Here is an 18,937-nt window from a genome sequence, read left to right as displayed (position 1 = left end):
TCTCCTGCATTGGCAGGTGGATTCTTTACCACTGAGCCATCAGGGAAGCCCCCCTCCTTTCTTTTATAAAGACATCAGTCACTGGATATAGGGTCTACCCTATCCAAAATTACTTCTTAAGATCCCTTCACTAATTACATCTGCTCAGACCCTTTTTCCAAGTAAGGTGACATTCACAGGTAACAGGAATTAGGACTTGAACATATCTTTATTTTTGTCCATACTTCGGGGCTTGTGCACTTCCGTGACCCAGGGGTTGAACCTGGGCCCTTGGCAGTGAAAGCGCAGAGTCCTAACCACTGGACCGCCAGGGAATCCCCTGAACATATCTTCTTGAGAGATGCAGTTCAACACAGTACAGATGGGTTTTTGCAGTCAGGCACAAGAAGAACTAAAGAGCCTCTTGATGAAAGTGAAAGAGGAGAGTGAAAAAGTTGGCTTAAAACTCAATATTTAGAAAACTAAGATCATGGCATCCAGTCCCATCACTTCATGGCAAATAGATGGGAAAACAGTGGAAACAGTGGCTGGCTTTCTTTTGGGGGGCTCCAAAATCACTGCAGATAGTGATTGCAGCCATGAAATTAAAAGATGCTTACTCCTTGGAAGGAAAGTTATGACTAACCTAGACAGCATATTAAAAAGCAGAACATTACTTTGCCAACAAAGGTCCATCTAGTCAAGGCTATGGTTTTTCCAGTAGTCATGTATGGATGTGAGAGTTGGACTATAAAGAAAGCTGAGTGCCAAAGAATTGATGCTTTTGAACTGTGGTGTTGGAGAAGACTCTTGAGAGTCCCTTGGACTGCAAGGAGATCTGCTCCTGAATGTTCATTGGAAGGACTGATTGAAGCTGAAACTCCAATACTTTGGTCACCTGATGCGAAGAGCTGACTCATTTGAAAAGACCCTGATGCTGGGAAAGATTGAGGGCAAGAGGAGAAGGGGACGACAGAGGATGAGATAGTTGGATGGCATCACCGACTCAATGGACATGAGTTTGGGTAAACTCTGGGAGTTGGTGATGGACAGGGAGGCCTGGCATGCTATGGTTCATGGGGTTGCAAAGAGTGAAACGCAACTGAGTGACTGAACTGAATTGAACAAGATGGTTGGGCTGGAGTGGAGGGAGGGATCTTGGGAGACCCAAGGTGCATTGATGCCTGCTTGCAGGGGTCCTTACCTGTGGCCAGGAGGGACCCCTGAGACTGCTGAGTTCCCCCCAACAGCAGCCTGAGCTAGTCCGTGCCGTGCTACTCTCCCTCTACAGGCCTGTGGTTAGTGCTGCTTTGCTGATGCTTGCCTCCGCTTTATTGTCACAGTGTTGATATTTTTAGTCACAGTTATAGATGCAGTTTCTAATTATTAACGCCGCATTCTGGGGAGCATGGGGCCTGAATCCATTGTTGACTAATTAAGCTTTTTGAGAGAAGTTGGCATCAGGAAGAGCGGAAGCCCAGCTTATCCATTGTCTGTGGTTATCTTGTTAGGTCAAAAGCAGGGCAGTTTCTAGCAGAAAGGGCCTGGTGACCCCAGTCTTTCTCTTTCTAGCAAACCCTGCCCTGTGATTTCCTACTAAAAGGCTTGTATGGTATAACCCAAAGAGTGCTGGGCTGGTGCAGGCACCCAGGCTTCCTCGTCTCTGCTTCTAAGAGCCCCAGGGAGTGTATAAATTCTGGCAGAGCCCAGGGAAGCCAGTGACATGATTCCCTTCAGCGCAATTTATTTCTCAGAGAGAAGATGTCCAATTAGAATAATCTCCTCTTCCTGCAGCCTGTCACATACAAATGAGAACACAATACTTCCCTGAGGGACAGGGCCCAGAGCGCCCCCTGGTGGCCACTGACAGCCACACATGGAGAGGTATTGCTTCCTTCAGGGAAGTTTGAGATCCCCCGACTCAAGGATACTTGGGGAGGTGTCTGTTAATTTTAATTATGTCTTAATTATTAATATACTTATGACTTCAGTAATAGATTTTGTAACCAGACATTCCTCTAAAGAGGCCTGCCTCACTTTAATGCTTGTGAGTCACTGACTCCAGCTCTGATAGTGAAGTGACAGGAAATCTTGAGACAGTTCAGAAGGAAACTCAAACCACACCAAGGCAAGCAGTCATTATTTTCAGTCATATGCAGAGCAGTCTTTGTAAACTGGTCACCCCATGGCCCAAGCCAGCCCACAGATATATTTGGCTCACAAGTGTTGTTTATTTTTTATTTTTTAAAAATTTTCAGTCGCCAACATTTGAAATTGGAGAGATTTCAAATAAAACTCTGGATCTTAGGTTTCTTTTGGAAAATCAGAGATCTAGTGGGGCTTTTATTCCCACAGGAGGTTAATAGGTTGAAATTAGGAAGCATCTGCTATCTTTAAACAGGGCATGTGGTCTCTAGTTTGCCATAGGTGACCACACCACTCTCTTATCTTTCTGGTCCATTTATATTTTTCATTTTACCTGATTGGTTCCTAGAGGCATTTGAGTTTGTCATCCCCAGCCTAGAGTTAAAGATTGGGATGAGGGGTGGGGGCAGAAAGTCCTGTGGAAGTCCTCTGCCCTGCCCCCCCCCCCAACCATATGGCAAGGTATCTGTACATATATTCATAACCATATAAGCTTTGGTTAAACATGCACTATCTTCCTGAAAAGCTCTTTTTTTGTTAATGATTTTGGGGGGTGGGCAGGAAACATTATTTTTAGATAAAACAAACTGATGTATTGTGAAGGAGGGTGTGAAATTCATATGGGTTAGTAAGAACCATGAAATGTCAACAAAACTTCATCGTTGTGCAGGCCCAATTTGGTCATGCAAGCCTCTTCTGTGATATGGGGGGGAGGGTGTGCCAACCTCTTCTGTGATTTGGGGGGAGCTGTTTGAGATGCTTTATAAAGGCATTAGTAGTCAAATTAGTTCTCTCTTATTTGCAAGGAATAGGTGACAGTGATTCACTTCTGTATTTGTGAGTTGAATGGTAACTATAAGCCCAGATTTTCTCCTAGGTGTCTTTTTAATAATGGGGTAGGATCAGCTGGAGAGGTTGCTACCACAATTTCCTGAGGCTTTATCACCCAGTGTTACTCCTTAGGCTTGTCGTCAGATGGACCAGGTCAATGCCAACTTCCGCCCACCTCTCAGCTGTGTGACCTTGAACTATATCACTGAACCTCTCTCAAGTTTCTGCTTTTGTGAAACAGGGAGAATCAGTCCTACCCCACAGATAGGAATTTTTTTTTTTTTTTCTTTTTTGGCTGTGCCTGCTGGGTCTTTATTGCAGCGTGCAGGTTTCTCTAGTTGTGGCCTGTGGGCCTCGTTGCCCCATGGCATGTGAGATCTTAGTTCACAGACCAGGGATTGAACCCATATCCCCTGCATAGAAGGTGGATTCTTTACCACTGGACCACCAGGGAAGTCTCCCAGTTGGGATTATTTTAACGTTTAGGGCAAGCACTCAACAAATGTTCCAAGGCATTTGTTCCTAACAAATGCTCCAGCTTCGTAACCTCCTATCAATGTGCAGACATCACTGTTCTACCCCAGGACCACACATTAGGAAGCTGTGGCTTACCTGAAATCACACAGGTTGTCCCAGATCTTCTGACCCTAAAACTAGTGTTGTCCCAGGCATAACAGCAGAAGTTTAACGAGAGAGGTAGTATGTACCCAACTTGTACTTTCTAGACGGTCTTGAATCCATTCCTTTCTTTCTTTATGGCTGTGCTGGGTCTTTGTTGCTACAGGGAGCCTCTCTCTAGTTACCATGAGAGTGCGCTCCTCTTTGTTGTGGTGTGTGGACTTCTCAGTGTGGAGGCTTCCTTGTTGCAGAGCATGGGCTCTAGGCATGCCTCAGGCTCAGGAGTTGTGGTTCGCCAGCTTAGTTACTCCTCAACATGTGGAATCTCCCCCAACCAGGGATCAAACCCATGTTCCCTGCATTGGCAGGCAGATTTCCAACCACTGGACCACCATTCTGGGAAGTCCTGGATCCATTCCTTAGGGAGGGACTGCTTTGCCCCACTTCTTCCTCCCCAGTTAAAAACAGATAAAAATATTTTAAAATATAATAGTTAAAAATATTGTTATTAGTTGCAAAGTAGTGTCTGCACTGTTTTGCAGCCCCGTGGACTACAGCCCACCAGGCCCCTCTGTCCATGGCATTTCCTAGGCAAGAATACTGGAGTGGGTTGCCATGCCCACCTGCAGGGGATTTTCCTGACCCAGGCACTGAACCCGAGTCCCTTGCTTTGGCGAGTGGATTCGTCACCCCTCAGCCAGTGGTAAAATACACATAACATAAAATTTTAACTGTGTTTAAGTGTTCAGTTCAGTGACATTAAGTACATTTCCATTGTTGTGCAACCATTACCATCCATAGCCAGAACTTTTTGATCTTCCCAAACTTAAAACTCTATATCCAGAAAAAAAATTAAAGTAAGAAAATCCCCTCCATATCCATTAAACAGTAACTCCCCACTTGTCCCCTCCCCCCACCCTTGGCTACCAGCTTTCTACTATATGCTTTTATGAATTTACTGCTTTAGGTGCCTCATATTAGTGGCATCATGTGGTAATTGTCCTTTTGTGTATGGCTTATTTCACTGAGCCTAATGTCGTTCAGGTTCATCCGTGTTATAGCATGTGACAGAATTCCCTTCCTTTTTCAGGCTGTATAATATTTCATGGTTTGTATGTTATCCATTTATCCATCCATGGACACTTGGGTTGTTTCTGCTTTTTGGCTGTTGTGAACAGTGTAGCTGTGAACACAGCTCCATTCCCTTTTTCAGAGATGGGCTGAATGATGCCAAGGTTAAAGAGCCCAGGTTGTCAAGAGTCTCCACCCCTTCCTGGCTGAGTGATATTCAACAGTTCCCTTCTTGCCTTGAGCCCTGCCCTTCTCATCTGCACTGTGGAAATGATAGTTCATCCCACAGGGTGGTCAAGAGGATTGGATGAGAGTGTGGACATAACCCGCCACAGAGCAAGACCTCAGTACCTCTTACTCTCATCCTTTCATTCAACAGAATGTGAGGTGCCTGCCCTCCTGATGTTTACAGTTACCTCTCAACCTGGCTAGTTCCATCTACTCCAAGAAGTGGACCGAGGTGGGGAGAGGGCCCTGGAAATGACCCATTCAGATGCAAGTTCTGAGGGGTGCAGTGTCTGCAGTGTTTGTGAAAGCAATAATTAAAAAAGAAGCTGATAAAAAGTTGATTTGCTTTTTATCATCACCAGGAATTGGCAATTCTAAACACTGTCAGTGGAAATTCCCTGGCAATCCAGTGGTTAGGACTCTGCGCTTCCATTGCTGGGGTCACGGGTTCTGTATCCTTGATTGGGGAACTAAGATTTGGTGGTGCAGCCAAAAAAAAACCCAAAACAAACAAACAAAAAACAATGTTAGTGATGAAATACTCCTTCCTCCAGGCACGATCGCTGCCACTGCCCCAGCTTTTGGTTGCCTCTGATGCTCCATGTGAAGTACATACGTGAGATGAATCGTGTCTGCTTGTTTCTCTTCTGTTCTATTTCTTTTTAAATATGCTGCATAGGTGTTAGCAAAATTGGCAGCCTAAGAATCTTGTTTTCTTTTATTGTAACTGTTACTACTGTCTGATTGGCATTTTTAAAATGATTATTTGCTCATTGCTATTGTTTTAAAATTATTTAAAAATTGTTTTAGAAGTGTAATTTGTTACTTTGTGTTTTTGAACAGTTTTAGATTTTCAGAAAAATTCTGTAGATTGTAATACAGCGTTTCCACATACTCTTCACCCTCAGTTTCCCCCACCTTAATATGTTCCTTTTCCTACCTTAATATGGTCCGTTTGTTACTTCTAATGAACCAGTATTGATAGATTATTGTTAAGTAATGTGTATAATTTATTCAGTTTTCCTCAGTTTTTCCTTGTGTCCTTTCTCTCGCCCCTTGGCTGTGATAGTCTCTCAGAGTTCGCTTGTGTGTGTCAACCTTGACAGACTTGAGGTCAGACATTCAGCAGAAAGTCCCTCTTTGGGGATTTGTGGCTTCATTTTTTTAAGATATTTACTGGAGGTTTACCGTAGGTTAGTCATTGTATAAGGCTGGGGGATATCGCAGTGAACCAAGACATTTTATAAAAACAGCATTTATAAATCATTGACGTTGACTGTTGGAGTTAAAGAAAGTTGTACGTGCTGAGAATTGAACCCGGAGCCCAAACCCCTGACCTTGCTGTTGGCCTCCTTCCGTGGGAAGAGGAGGGAGTTATTCAGGTGTGTTGGAGGTAATAAAGCACAGTTTGAAAAATCAGGCAACCAATTGAAAATTAAAGCAGGAAAATAAGGAGAATAAATTAGAAGTGAATTGGATTCTTTCTGGTGAAGACTAGGGAAAGTGAGTTAAAATCATCTTCACCTACATTTATCTTCTCTGAGCTCTTTTGCACTTCCTGTTAAGTGCTCCAGTGCAACTTACTCTGTCCTTGGATGTCTCTGCAGGAGTGTTTTTTGTACAATCCAAAAATTAATAGTCGGGGTCAGAATAGACCAGTAAGAGTTTCCTGTCCATCCCTCAACACTTTTTTATGGCATGGTGTGGATGCAGCCCCAAATCTCGTGTGTGACATGGTCATGGGGCAGGAAGTCTGGTGCCAGAGAGCAGGGTTCAGGGCTCTGCCCTCTTGGTCTGGGATGGCATCCAAATCCTTGGAGCATTTCTGAATCTTGGTTGCCTTACTGGGTAGGGATAATTCAGTGGAGTGACATCTTACACCTTAACGAGGTTCTGCAGTTGGCTGCACACAACACCAAAAGCTGATAAAGTCGGGATTACCCTGTAAAGCTTTGAAACCACCTACAAAGGAGTGACCGTGAAGTGCCATGTGGGAGGCCCGCACAAAGTCTGGAAGTGTGTCCATCACAGCCCATTTGACTGAGTATATACTTACGTTTAGGGACCTTGATGCAAAAAACAAAGACATGTCTTTACACACCAGGATGAGAGGACCTAGGGCTTGCTTGCTGACTGGTAGAAAAGCCAGAGTCAGGGCTTATAGGTGAGACCTCATGGTTGCTTTGTTTGTTTTCTCTGAGGATGTAGTTGAATTCGTGTACATTAGAGGATTTGTTAGACCACTGCCCAGCACCTCCCAGAGGACTCTGTAAGGATTAAAGGAGGTTGGGTCCGTGAGAGTCTTTCGTGCTCTGGACAAATGTTTGTTGTCGTATGATCAGTGAGCAATACGTTCGTGGAAGTCTCAGGGAGGTGGGCGATTTGTTTTTTAGGAACTTTCTTGGAGAAGGGGATGTTTTGTGTTTGGCGGACCCTGGGGAACCCTGGCAACTTGGCTTCTGTTGAGCGTGTGAGTATTGGTGGAGTCAAGGGCCAGGCAGTGAAGCTGCAGAGAACTTTGTGCTTTGCTCGGTAAGGGCCAGCCTCCACTCCCTTCAGAGACATCTCCTGTACCCTGGGCTAATCTGGCTCCTTTGCTTGACCACAGAATGTCCTGAAGGAGCATGCGGAGGACGACCCCAATCTGGCCATCACTGGGGTCCCCGTAGTCACTTGGCCAAAGAAGACTCCAAAGGTAAGACACAGATCACCCACCGCTGGGAAACTGTATCCACTGCTTTTTCACATCTCCTGTAAGATGAATGTCAGCAGCTTTTCAGGGGGAACTCCAGGGAGAGGCCTGCGAGAGTCAAGATGAATGGTGCTGGTGATTTTTTTTCCTTGCAAGTTTCTGTTTTTCAAAGGGGGATCATTTTCCCTTGCTGTGGAAACTGCAGGCAGTGCCCCCTTGTGGTCACTCAGAAAACTGCGGGGAGATGACACCTCACCATTGCCTGTCATAGGGTGATCTTTCTTCTTTTCCTCCCCTCTCTCCTTTCTTCTCTGTCTCCTTCCTTCCTTTGTCCTCCAGCTGCTTCATGGGCTGTTCTCTCCTTTAAAAAAATTTTTATGTATTTGACTGTGTCTGTTTTAGTTGAGGCATGTGGAATCTTCAGTAGCAGCATGTAGTATCTTGTTCCCTCACCAGGGACCAAACCCAGGCCCCCTGCATTGGGAGCACGGAGTCTTAGCCACTAAACCACCATGAAATCCCTGTTTCACCACAGGAAATCTCTGTTTTCTCCTCTTTTCAAAGTTAACTTATTTTCTCTTCCTAAATGGATGCTTGGGAACTCCCTGGAAGTCCAGTGGTTAGGACTCTGTACTTCCACTGCAGGGGGCACAGGTTCAATCCCTGGTCAGAGAATTAATATCCTGCATGCCTTGCAGTGTGACCAAAAAACCAAAAACACAAGAAGGGTTGATGCTGTCTCTGAAAAATCTAATCAAACAGGAATGGACAAAGATGCTGAGGAGAGTAGCAGTGATGTCACTGAGAACTTGCCAGGGGCAGGTTGCCTTGCTTAGTCCTTTACATGCCCTGTTTTATTTAGACTCCCACAATCCTGTGGATAAACATTTATGATTTGTTTTACAGATGGGGAAACCGAGGCTTAAAAAGGCGAAGTTACTTGTTAGGTTACTTGGCAGAGCCGAGGATGCAAAGAGGTCTAATTGACAGCAGAGACCTAACTTTCAACCAATACCTGCCCCAGTGTCCACCGTCCAGAGAAAACCAAAAACATTTTGGTGTGTCTAGGGTGGGATATATATATATGAACCCATTCATCTATCATCAGTCTGTCTTGTCTTCCTCACTTTCTTGAGCAAGTTATATGAGTTCCAAGAACCTTACTTCCTCGTTTGTAGAAAGGTGTTATACCAGTATCTACTTTGAATAGTCATTGTGAGGACTAAAAATAATGCATGCAGAGTCCATAGGGCGAGGGCTGACTCATGGTAAGTTCTCTAAATGTTAGTTGTAACCTAAGCAGCCTTCCTGTTAATGGGTATTTTGCTAATTTCTGATTTTTTACTGTTATAAAAAACACTGAGAGGAACTTTCTAGAACTTTCTCGATCTGTACTGTCCAAAAGGCCATGAGCCATGTGTGGCCATTGAGCACTTCAGATACGGCAAGCTTAAATTAAGAGGTGCTGCCAGTATAATATACATAACAGATTTTAAAGACAATGTAAAAAAGAACAGTGCACAATATCAATTATATTGATTGCATGTTGAAATTACAGTTGCCAGATTTTAAAAAGGATGCTCATTTAAATTTGAACTTCAGATTTTCAGACAATTAAACAGACAGTTTTTTAGTTTAATATGTCCCATATATTACATGGGATATACTTATGCTAAAAAAAGAGCTTTTCTTCTTTTCTGAAATGTAATATGGCTGTATTTTTATTTGCTGAATCTGGCAACCCTCGTTGAAATGATCATATTTGTGTGTTAGTCACTCAATTGTGTCCAACTCTTTGTGATCCCATGGACTGTAACCTACCAGGCTCCTCTGTCCATGGAATTCTCCAGGCAAAAATACTGGAGTGGGTTGCCATGCCCTCCTCCAGGGGATCTTCCTTTCCCAGGAATCAAACCCAGGTCTCCTGCATTACAGGCAGATTCTTTACCATCTGTGACCAGGGAAGCCCGATAATCCATTAAACAAAATGGATTATTAATACTCATTTCACCTGTTTCTTTTTATCTTTTAAAGAGTGGCTTCAAGTACTTATGTGGCTCACATTGTATTTCTGTTGGACATTGCTGTTCTGGGTTATCCTGTTCACCTTTTTGATTATCTTTGATTATCTTTCTAAATGTGGACTTGTTAATGGAGAGAAGGCACCCAATTCCTTGTGGGTGTTGAATTCTGATTCTCTCTGAAGCTTAGTGGGAACTGAAGTGGCCATAGAATTGAAAAGGATTTGCCTCCACATCTTCTACCTTTAGCTCCCCAATCTGTGGACATGCGTGGGGTTTCAGAACTGACTTTCCCCTAAATGGGCAAAAATATAAATGTCATTTGTCAGACCACAGACTGTACTTGCACCTTGAAGTAGCCCAGCCAGGCCCCATGGTTGCTTTGAACCTGTAGAGGAAACCGTGGCTTTGCCTTGCTGCCCACTTCCCTCATGGTGGAGGAATTGCTTCATGGGATGGATTGGGGTTTGTAGAACATGGGCTTTTAAAGGAACCCACTTGACATTGCTCACTGTAATCTCAGAATTAATGGAGGTGTTTAGACCAGCCCCTCTGGAGATCACTTCAGGACCATAAATGTGCCCTGTTTTCTGTGCTGGAGACCCTCAGCTTTTTCCTCTGGAGGATTGGTTTATCAGCATGGGACTACATGGCATGGCTGGTGTCAACATGAGTAGGAGAAATTGCAGCCCTTAGGCTGGTTGGGAAAGAGTGGGTGGGAGAAGTAAGAGCCTTTGACATTTAACAACGTTCATGGTAGCAGGCTTTTCTTTTTTTTTTTTAATCTTATAATAAATAAGACTCCCATACTTTATGGTTCTCCCACTTAAAGTGTATAGTTAAATGTTTTTAGTATACTGAAAATATTCAGAGTTGTGGATCCATCCCCACAACCACAATCTTCATTTTGGAACATTTTCATACCCCTTAGAAGAAACTCTATCAGCAGTCAGTTCCCCTTCCCCCAACCCCTGGAAACTTTCTGTCTCCATGGATTTGCCTATTCTGGACATTTCATATAAATAGAATTGTACAGTATGTGGCCTTTTGTGACTACTTTCACTTAGCAGAATGTTTCCAAGGTTCATCTCAGTTGTACATCTATCAATATTTCATACCTTTATAGGGTTGGATAATATTCCATTGTATGGGTGGACCACAGTCCGTTTATCTGTTCATCTGTCCATGGGCATTTGTGCTCTTTCTCCCTTTCGGCTATTGTGATTGATGATGCTATGAATAATTTATGTACAGGTTTTTATGTGAAGTATGTTTTCATTTCTCTTGGGTAGAAACCTAGGCATGCAATTGGCTTACCAGATGGTAACTCTATGTTGAAGTTTTTGAGGAACTGCCAGACTATTTCCCAAAGTGGCTACAGCATTTTGTATTCCCCTCGGCAATTACAAGAGTTCCAATTTCTCCACATCTTCACCCAACACCTATTGCCTATCTTTTTTTTTAGTTAAAAAAATGTTTGGCTGTGCCACATGGCATACGGGGTCTTAGTTCCCTGACCAGAGAGCGAACCCATGCCCCCTGCATTGGAAGCTCAGAATCTTAACCACTGGACACCATGGAAGTCGCATATTGCCTGTCTTTTTCATTAGAGCCATTCGAGTTTTTTCCCCTATGAATTATTTGAAGTTAATTGTATGAGTTTGCAAGGGCCAGCATAACAAAATACCCCAGACTGAGTGGCTGAAATGACAGAAAAATTAGTTTTCTCACCTTTCTGGAAGCCAGAAGTCTGAGATCAAGATGTCAGTTGGCAGGATTTATTTCTTCTGAGGATTCTCTCCTTGGGTTAGAGATGGCCGTTGTCTCTGCGTTTTCACTTGGTCTTCCTTTTGCGTGTGTTCTAATCTCTTCTTATAAGAACACCATTTATACTGAATTCGAGTCCATCCAAATGATGGCATTTTAACTTTGTTATTATCTCATTAAAGATCTATCTCTAGGGACTTCCCTGGTGGTACAGTGGTTAAGACTCCATGCTTCCACTGCAGGGGGCCCAGTTCCATCCCTGGTCAGGGAACTAGATCCTGCATGCTGCAATTTAAAAAAAAAGTCTATGCTGCAATGAAAGAGTGAAGATGCCTTGTGCTGTAAATAAGACCTGGTGCAGCCAAATTAGAAAAAAAAAAGATCTATTTTCAAATACAGTCACATTCTGAGGTGCTGGGGTCAGACTTCAACATATGGATTTGAGGACACAGTTTAGCCCATAACATGTATTACACAGTATACAAAAAGGAATAAATCATATAATAATGAATATCATGACTCCCCCTTCAACTCTAGAAATAAATATTTCTGGTATAACCAATGAATATCATGATTCCCCCTTCAACTCTAGAAATAAATATTTCTGGTATAACCAAACACCCATGTATTCCTTCTAAATGTATGCAACAGTTCTGAGGTCTTACTGAATTCTTACAACGAGGCTGGGAGGATAGGATTATCTTCATGATGCATCTGAAACTGGAGGTTCAGAGAGGTATACTGGTAAGTCTGAGGCCACACAGTTTATGAATCTAAGGTGTTCATCTCCAGATTTGTCCCTGCGCCTGAGGAACTCTATGAGACGTGGCGGAGGGCAGGGGCAGGGGGAGGGGAGGCCGGTGCTGTATTTATGCGTTTCCTGGCTGGTGGGGTTAAAAAGTTAACAGGAAAGGAAGAAGTAAGTAAACGACTCACTGCCTGGGCTGCCCAGGTCTTTCGATTCCCAGGTTTGCAGTCGGCTTCCTCCCAATTTGATGCAGGTTGGCTTGAAAGATCAAGGGTGCTCATTGAGGCTGTCAGGATGCAAAGTCGGGAGTGGTCCTGGGTCTGGCTCAGGTTACTTAAATAATTAATGCTAAATGATGATTAGCAAGAAATGCTTTGATCTCCCACCTTGCCTCCTGGAGAACAAAGTCCCTTTCTGGAACTGATTAGGTGCCGTGAGGTCATTTCTGATGTGGCGTCTTTCAAATCAGAGATGCTACTGAATCACCCTCGGTTACCATACCCCACCCCCACCCCACCCCATTGGCTGTTTTCACCAGTGGTGATGGATTTGTTTTGATCCGTCTATACTCTGGCCACTTCCTTTGATGACCAAGTGGTAAGATTTGGAGGGGGAGAGGCCTGTCTGTGACCTTAGAACCAAACCGAGGAAACTGAACTACTTTGAGGCCCGGCTTCTGACCTCAGCCTTATTAGCATGTTGACCTTCCTCACAGCAGCCAGATGCTTCTACCCGGCCAGGCTGCAGGTTGGTTCCCAGAAAAGGAAACCGAGGAAGGAGGTGAGACACAAGCCACGGTTTTCCTAAAAAGAGAACAGGTTAATGCATTTGCTTCTTAATCTCTAGTGGCCAAACCAGGCTGCCTCTTGAATTTCAGTTATTGTCAATTTTTCTGGAGTGGAGGAGCAGAGAGGCTACAGAGTGTACCAACAAGAACCCTGACGGGGACATGGGGACAGGCCTCTACAGCAGTTAGTGGATCAGCTTCCTTACGGTGACGTCACCGGAACCACGGGAGGAAGACAGACAGACAGACAGACAGACACACACACACACACACACCTGATGTCTGTGTCATGCTCAGTTCTGCTCTATTTCTCTTCCCCTTCCTCCATACTTGGTCATTTAGATCTGGGAGGCCTGATAAGTCTGGGGTCCCACCGGGAGCGTCACACACACAGCCTTTCCCTGAAGGATAGTCACATAAGTCATTAAAAGAGGCCCCCATTTACTTCCTGTTCCCACTGCCCTGCTCCCAGCTCCTGTTTCCCCCAAGTAATTAAGTTGATGGTGTACAGTTGAGGAGGAGGATAATGCCTGCTATTTATTGTTGCCTGCTCAGGGCCAGATCATTTCCTGTAAAGGCCGTTTGGCCTCATGAGGACCTGTGCTCAGGCTGGTGACATCTGCTTTACCTGGGAAACGTTTTTTTTCCTAAGTTGTTTCCTGTGCTCCCCTGAGACACTCTGATTCATTAGGTGTTGGTGGGTACTAGGAATCTGCACTTGCTAAATGCTTCACAGGTAATTCTCATGCACAACGAGGGTGAGCTCTGGGGTCAGGTACACCTGGAGATTGACCCCTGGCACTGCCACTTACTGTGTGGTCGTGGGACAGTCTGAGCCTTAGTTTACTCACCTGTGAAAAGGGCTCATAGCGCTTTCCTACAAGGTTGCTGTGAGGGGCTGTCTGCAAAATACCTCCATAGTAGCCCTTCCATCAGTGATAGCAGTTAGGCTTTTTCATAGTCCTGTTAGTTAATAAATAATAATCCCGAATCTGCCCAACTAGAAGGCAGAAATAGAAGACACTAGAGGAGGAGCTGGGTCAGAAGGGGTGATTAGTTTAGAGACAGTCCCCATCTCTACATAATTTTGCTGGTGCAAAAGCTCAATCTCAGGCAAGGGCCTGAATGGCTCAATTTCGAGGAGGTAGTCACAGCTGGCATTTCCCGCAAGGGGGCTGGTTTAAGGAACTGCTTCTTTATGCCTTCTGCACTCCACTGGAGGGAGGAACGCTAGGCCTATGAGTGGAAGGGTAACTTGCCTTAGAATGTGCTGGAAGAAGCCTCATGAGAGCAGCCTCGGAGATCAGGAACAGGCAGCCGGGAGACTGGCAGCAGGGGCCATAGGGCGGAGAGGCACGAGCAGCAAGTGGACAATCCGGGACATCCACCTAGAGTCCCCAGGGCTTCCCTAAGTGACAGCTAAGTCATCTGTGGCATTTGGAGGCCAGCAGGTTCCCAGGAGCTCAGGCAGCAAAAACCCCTGATCACAGAATACTCACAAGAGATGGTCTGCTAATTCTGGATAATGTTGCCTCCAACATCAGCAAGAGAAAAATCCCATTGATGGTCAAAGAATGCCACCGTTTCTTACAAGCTGAGACCCCAGGTCTCTGATCAGATATGTGATCTCTGATTCCAGAATCCGTAATCTCTGAACTATGTGACTGGGATCCCATCAGAGCCCCCTGCCTTTTTTAGTTGACCCCAACGATGCTCTGTAAATTGAGCCTCTGTTCAGCTCCTCTCTGTGACCTGGTGGGAGGGTGCCAGGATGCCATTTCATTTCCTGCTAAGATCCTGACTGATAGACTTCCCTTTTTCTCCTTCTGCTGGACATCCACATTCTACTCTGCATTTTTAAAAAAATTTATTTATTTTTGGCTGTGCTGGGTCTTTTTTGCTGGGCACTGGCTCTCTCCAGTTGTGGCGAGCAGGACTACTCTTTGTTGAGGAGCACGGGCTCCAGGCGCAAGGACTCAGGGGCTGTGGTACGTGGGCTTAGTTGCCTCGAGGCCTGATGGATCTTCTTGGACCAGGGAACCCATGTCCCCTGCAATTTCAAGGCCGATTCTTAACCACCAGGGAAGTCCCTATACTCTGCATTTTGTTGGATATCTGTCTTAAGCTTCCATTAGCTTCTTGAGACTGGAGCTCATCTTATTAATTTTTTTCTCATCCTTTTTTGTATCCTGTCATGCAAGATTGGTCCCAGAAAATGTTCAGTGAATGAATGAACTTTGATAGCAAGGTTTCCCCAGAGCCTCTAGAAGATGAAGTTGTAGTCGGTCAGTTCAGTCTCCTTGCTGTCTTTCACCTGCTCTCCAGACGCCTCAGAGTCACCGCTGGTGAAAGCAAGCCTCTCTCCTTCCTTTAACTTGTGTGTCCCAGTTGCAGCCAATAAAAGAATGCTGAATAGAAGAGCGCCAAGAAGGGCTCTTGGTCTTCCCTAGACCCTTTTGTCCCTCATATTTAGGCATCTCCCTTCATCCTCTTGGACTTAAAAAGATCTTATCTCACCTGGAACTTTTCAGCCATCAACCGTATCATTTTATTGAAACTTTAAGACAGCGATCAGCTGAAATAACCTGTAATTAAAGTCTGCAGCCTAGGATTTCTTTCTTAGTCTGATAACCTGCTCGGCTGTCTGTGTTAATAATGCCAAAGACAAATTCTTGGAAAGCAATTGAGATATTGAAGGCTTTCCTGCCTTTGGTGGAGCAATTAGAAGGCCTGGCTGGCACTGTAAGTGATTGCTTGCCATTATCATGGTTTTATTTCTAGAACAGTGGTCTGTCCTTCAGGCTTTTCTTGTTTTTATCAAATGGCATTATATATTTCCTGTTTCAAAGGAGGATACTTGATCATTGATGTTGGGAGTAAGTTGTGACAGCACCCCCCTCCCCCCAACCCCTGCGTATCTAATCTGGCTTTATCAGGAAGACGGATGTGTGTGCGACCAAGTGATGTTGCCAGATAATCTGCTCCCCAAATTTAGGTGATCTAGAGGAAAAAGGGGCACAGTTAAGTGAATACAGGTGAAATATTTGCTTTATTTAAGTTTGCTTCCTGTTACAAAAGGGGGAAGGGGAAGTCCATTTGTTGGGACAAGGGGAACTTTAATTATATACAAAGAAAATAGGTAGAAAGTGAAAGCTCTGGTAAAACCTGCTCTAAGTCACTCACTTTCTTCAATGAATGTAAATGACTAAACAGCAAAGCATGTTGCAGGAATTCAGAGATAATCTCCCTTAAAAGAATGATTTTGGGAGGGGGTATTTAAATTGATTTCTGTCTTATTTAATATTTATGGGACAAGATGGCAGGAAGGGTTGTATTGGGGACTGATCTGGGGAAACTTGTTGGTTTGAGAGTACCCAGTTGATTGATTCTTCTGGGGGAGGATGTTCTTTTATTTCTTTTTACTTATTAGTTTATTTTTTAAAATTGAAGTATAATTGATTTACAATGTTGTGTTAGTTTCTGGTGTATAGCAGAGTGGTTCATTTTTGTATAGTAAATGTTATACATTTTTCAGATTCTTTTCCATTATAGGTTATTGCATGATATTGAATATAGTTCCCGGTGCTATACAGTAAGACCTTGTTGTTTACTTATGTGTAGTAGTTTGTCTCCCCACTCCTTTCCCTTTTGGTAACCATAAGATTTTCTATGTCTGTGAGTCTATTTCTGTTTTGTAAATAAGTGCATTTGTATCATGTTTTAAGTTCCACATATAAGTGATATCAGATGAATTTTGTCTCTCTCTGACTTTCTTCCCTTAGTATGGTAATCTCTAGGTCCATCTTTTTATTTTATCTTTTATCACATTTCTTTGAATTGTGGGAAAGAGACAGCATAAAATTGACTATTTTAGCTATTTTGGGTGTACTTGAGTGGCATTTTGAGTGTATTTTGGGTGGCATTGAGTACATTCACATTGTTGTTAACCATCTACACCGTCCGTCTCCAGAACTTTTTCATCATCTGAAACTGTAACTCTTAATCCCTTAAAGACTAAATCCCCATTCCCCCATGTTCTACTTTTTTTATTTCTGTGAATTTGACTCTTCTAGATACCATGTGTAAGTGGAATCACATAGTATTTGTCTTTTTGTGACTGGCTCCTTTCACTTAGCATGTCTTCAGGGTTCATCCATGCTGTAGCATGTGCCAGAATCTCTTTCCTTTTTAGAGCTGAATGGTTTTCCACTGTATGTATATACATTTTATTTACCCATTTATCTGTCGATGGGTACTTGGGTTGCTTCCACCTTTGGCTGTTATAAATAATGCTGCTGTGAACAGAGGTGAGTAAAAATCTTTTCAAATCCTTATTTTCAGTTCCTTTGCGTACATACCTAGAAATGAATTGCTGGAATCACAGAATAATTATGTTTTAATTTTTGGAGGGGCTGCCATACTGTTTTCCACAGTGACTGCATCGATTTACATTCCTATCAACAGTGCACAAGGGGTCCCAGTTTCTCCACATCCTGGCTATTGTTATTTTCTGTTCGTTTGTTTGTTTGTTTTTCATAATAGCTTTCCTAATGGGTATGTTGTTTTTCAACTAACTTTATTTTTTATGTTGAAGTATTCTTTAGAGTATTACAGACATCATGTCATTCCATCCCTCAATACTTAGGTTTGCATCCCTGAAAAATAATATTTTTCTCCATTCTTGAAATAACATTATACCTAGCAAAACTGACAATTCCTCCTGAGACTGGGTCATATAAATTATCTTTCACAGCTACTTTGTTCAAATCAGGATCCACTCCAGGAGTCTGTTCTTAATTTTCTTTTAATCTTGACCTTTCTCAGAATATTGATTGGTAGAGAAGATGGAACCATGTTCTGGTATCTCACTTTATGCATTTGTCTGATTGCTTCCTTGTGGTGATATTAAGCTTTTTCGTTATCTCTTGTAATTTCTGTAAATTAGAAATTAGGTCTAAAGGTTTGGTTAGATTGAAGTTAAATATCATAAGTAGTGGATTAAAGCAATGGTGGTCTAATTATTCCCTCATCATTCAATTATATTCATCCCTCTTTGCTCCAGAGAATAATTTGGAAGGGAATACGTTAGGCCCTTGCTTTCATTTACCACTCACTGATGATTTCAACAACAGTTTTCCTGTATCAGTAATTTTCTCAGAAGATGAAAATGAACCTCTGGGACTTCCCTGGCAGTCCAGCGGTTAAGACTCTACGCTTCACTGCAGGGTACCATGGGTTCCATCCTTGGTCGGGAACTGAGATCCCACACACTGCACAGCACAGCCCAAAAAAAAGAAGATGAATCTTTTCAATAAATGAATTATCATCCCTCCTTTATGCACTAGCTGGCTTTTTTCTGCATTTTTCCCTCATCAATGGGAGCTTCCCTTGAATATACTTCCCTTGAATATACTCCTGAAAAGGCTTCTGCTGCACACGTGCTTAGTTCTTCCCCTTTAAACACCAGTTTCAAACCAAGGAGTTGGTATAATGGTTGCTTCAGATGGTGACAGATGAGTTTTGTCAGACTTTCTCTATTTTGAGTGCCTTGGTAAACTCATGGATTTTCATGATCCATGGGGCTTGTAGAGGCAAATTGGCCTGCTGGAGCTGAGCCATTTTTAAAGGAAAGCAAGAATATATGTGAAGAAGGCAGCCAGAGTGTGTGTGTGAGAGAGAGTGTGTGTCTGTTCCCCCTACCAGTGCGTACTCGCATTTGTTAGGCGTCCTTAAGTGAAAGGCTTTCAAGTGCTGTCAAAGCCTATCAGACCCCCATGGTGACTGTTAGCAGCTCATTTAGGAGGTGATTCAACTATCACCTTGGTTTGGTAAATTTCAACCTGCTCCAGGGCTGAGGGGCTACATTTCCTAACCAGGTTACCTTTCAGGGACAGGAACTAAGATCACTCTTTTTTTTTTTTTTTTAAGATCACTCTTAAATGATAACTGATGAAAAAAAAATTATGTGTGGGTGTGTATATATATATATGTGTGTGTGTGTGTATGTATATTTATATATACAAATATTTGTATTGTATATAAATACAAAT

General features: G+C 43.3%; 1 protein-coding gene across 6 annotated transcripts in view; it reads left to right on the top strand.

Annotated features, from left to right (window-relative positions):
- Positions 1-18,937, top strand: part of KDM2B (lysine demethylase 2B) — a 113,992-nt gene that overhangs the window by 62,770 nt on the left and 32,285 nt on the right. For all 6 annotated transcript variants that reach the window (XM_061141963.1, XM_061141962.1, XM_061141965.1 and 3 more), the window contains one exon: positions 7,481-7,567. In XM_061141963.1, the coding sequence (XP_060997946.1) occupies positions 7,481-7,567 (87 nt within the window). The remainder of the gene's footprint in view (positions 1-7,480; positions 7,568-18,937) is intronic.

The sequence above is a fragment of the Dama dama genome, chromosome 5 (assembly GCF_033118175.1).
Source record: "Dama dama isolate Ldn47 chromosome 5, ASM3311817v1, whole genome shotgun sequence".
NCBI classification, from domain to species: domain Eukaryota; kingdom Metazoa; phylum Chordata; class Mammalia; order Artiodactyla; family Cervidae; genus Dama; species Dama dama.
Note: the sequence above shows the minus strand (reverse complement) of the source record. Positions and strands in the feature narration are given on the sequence as shown.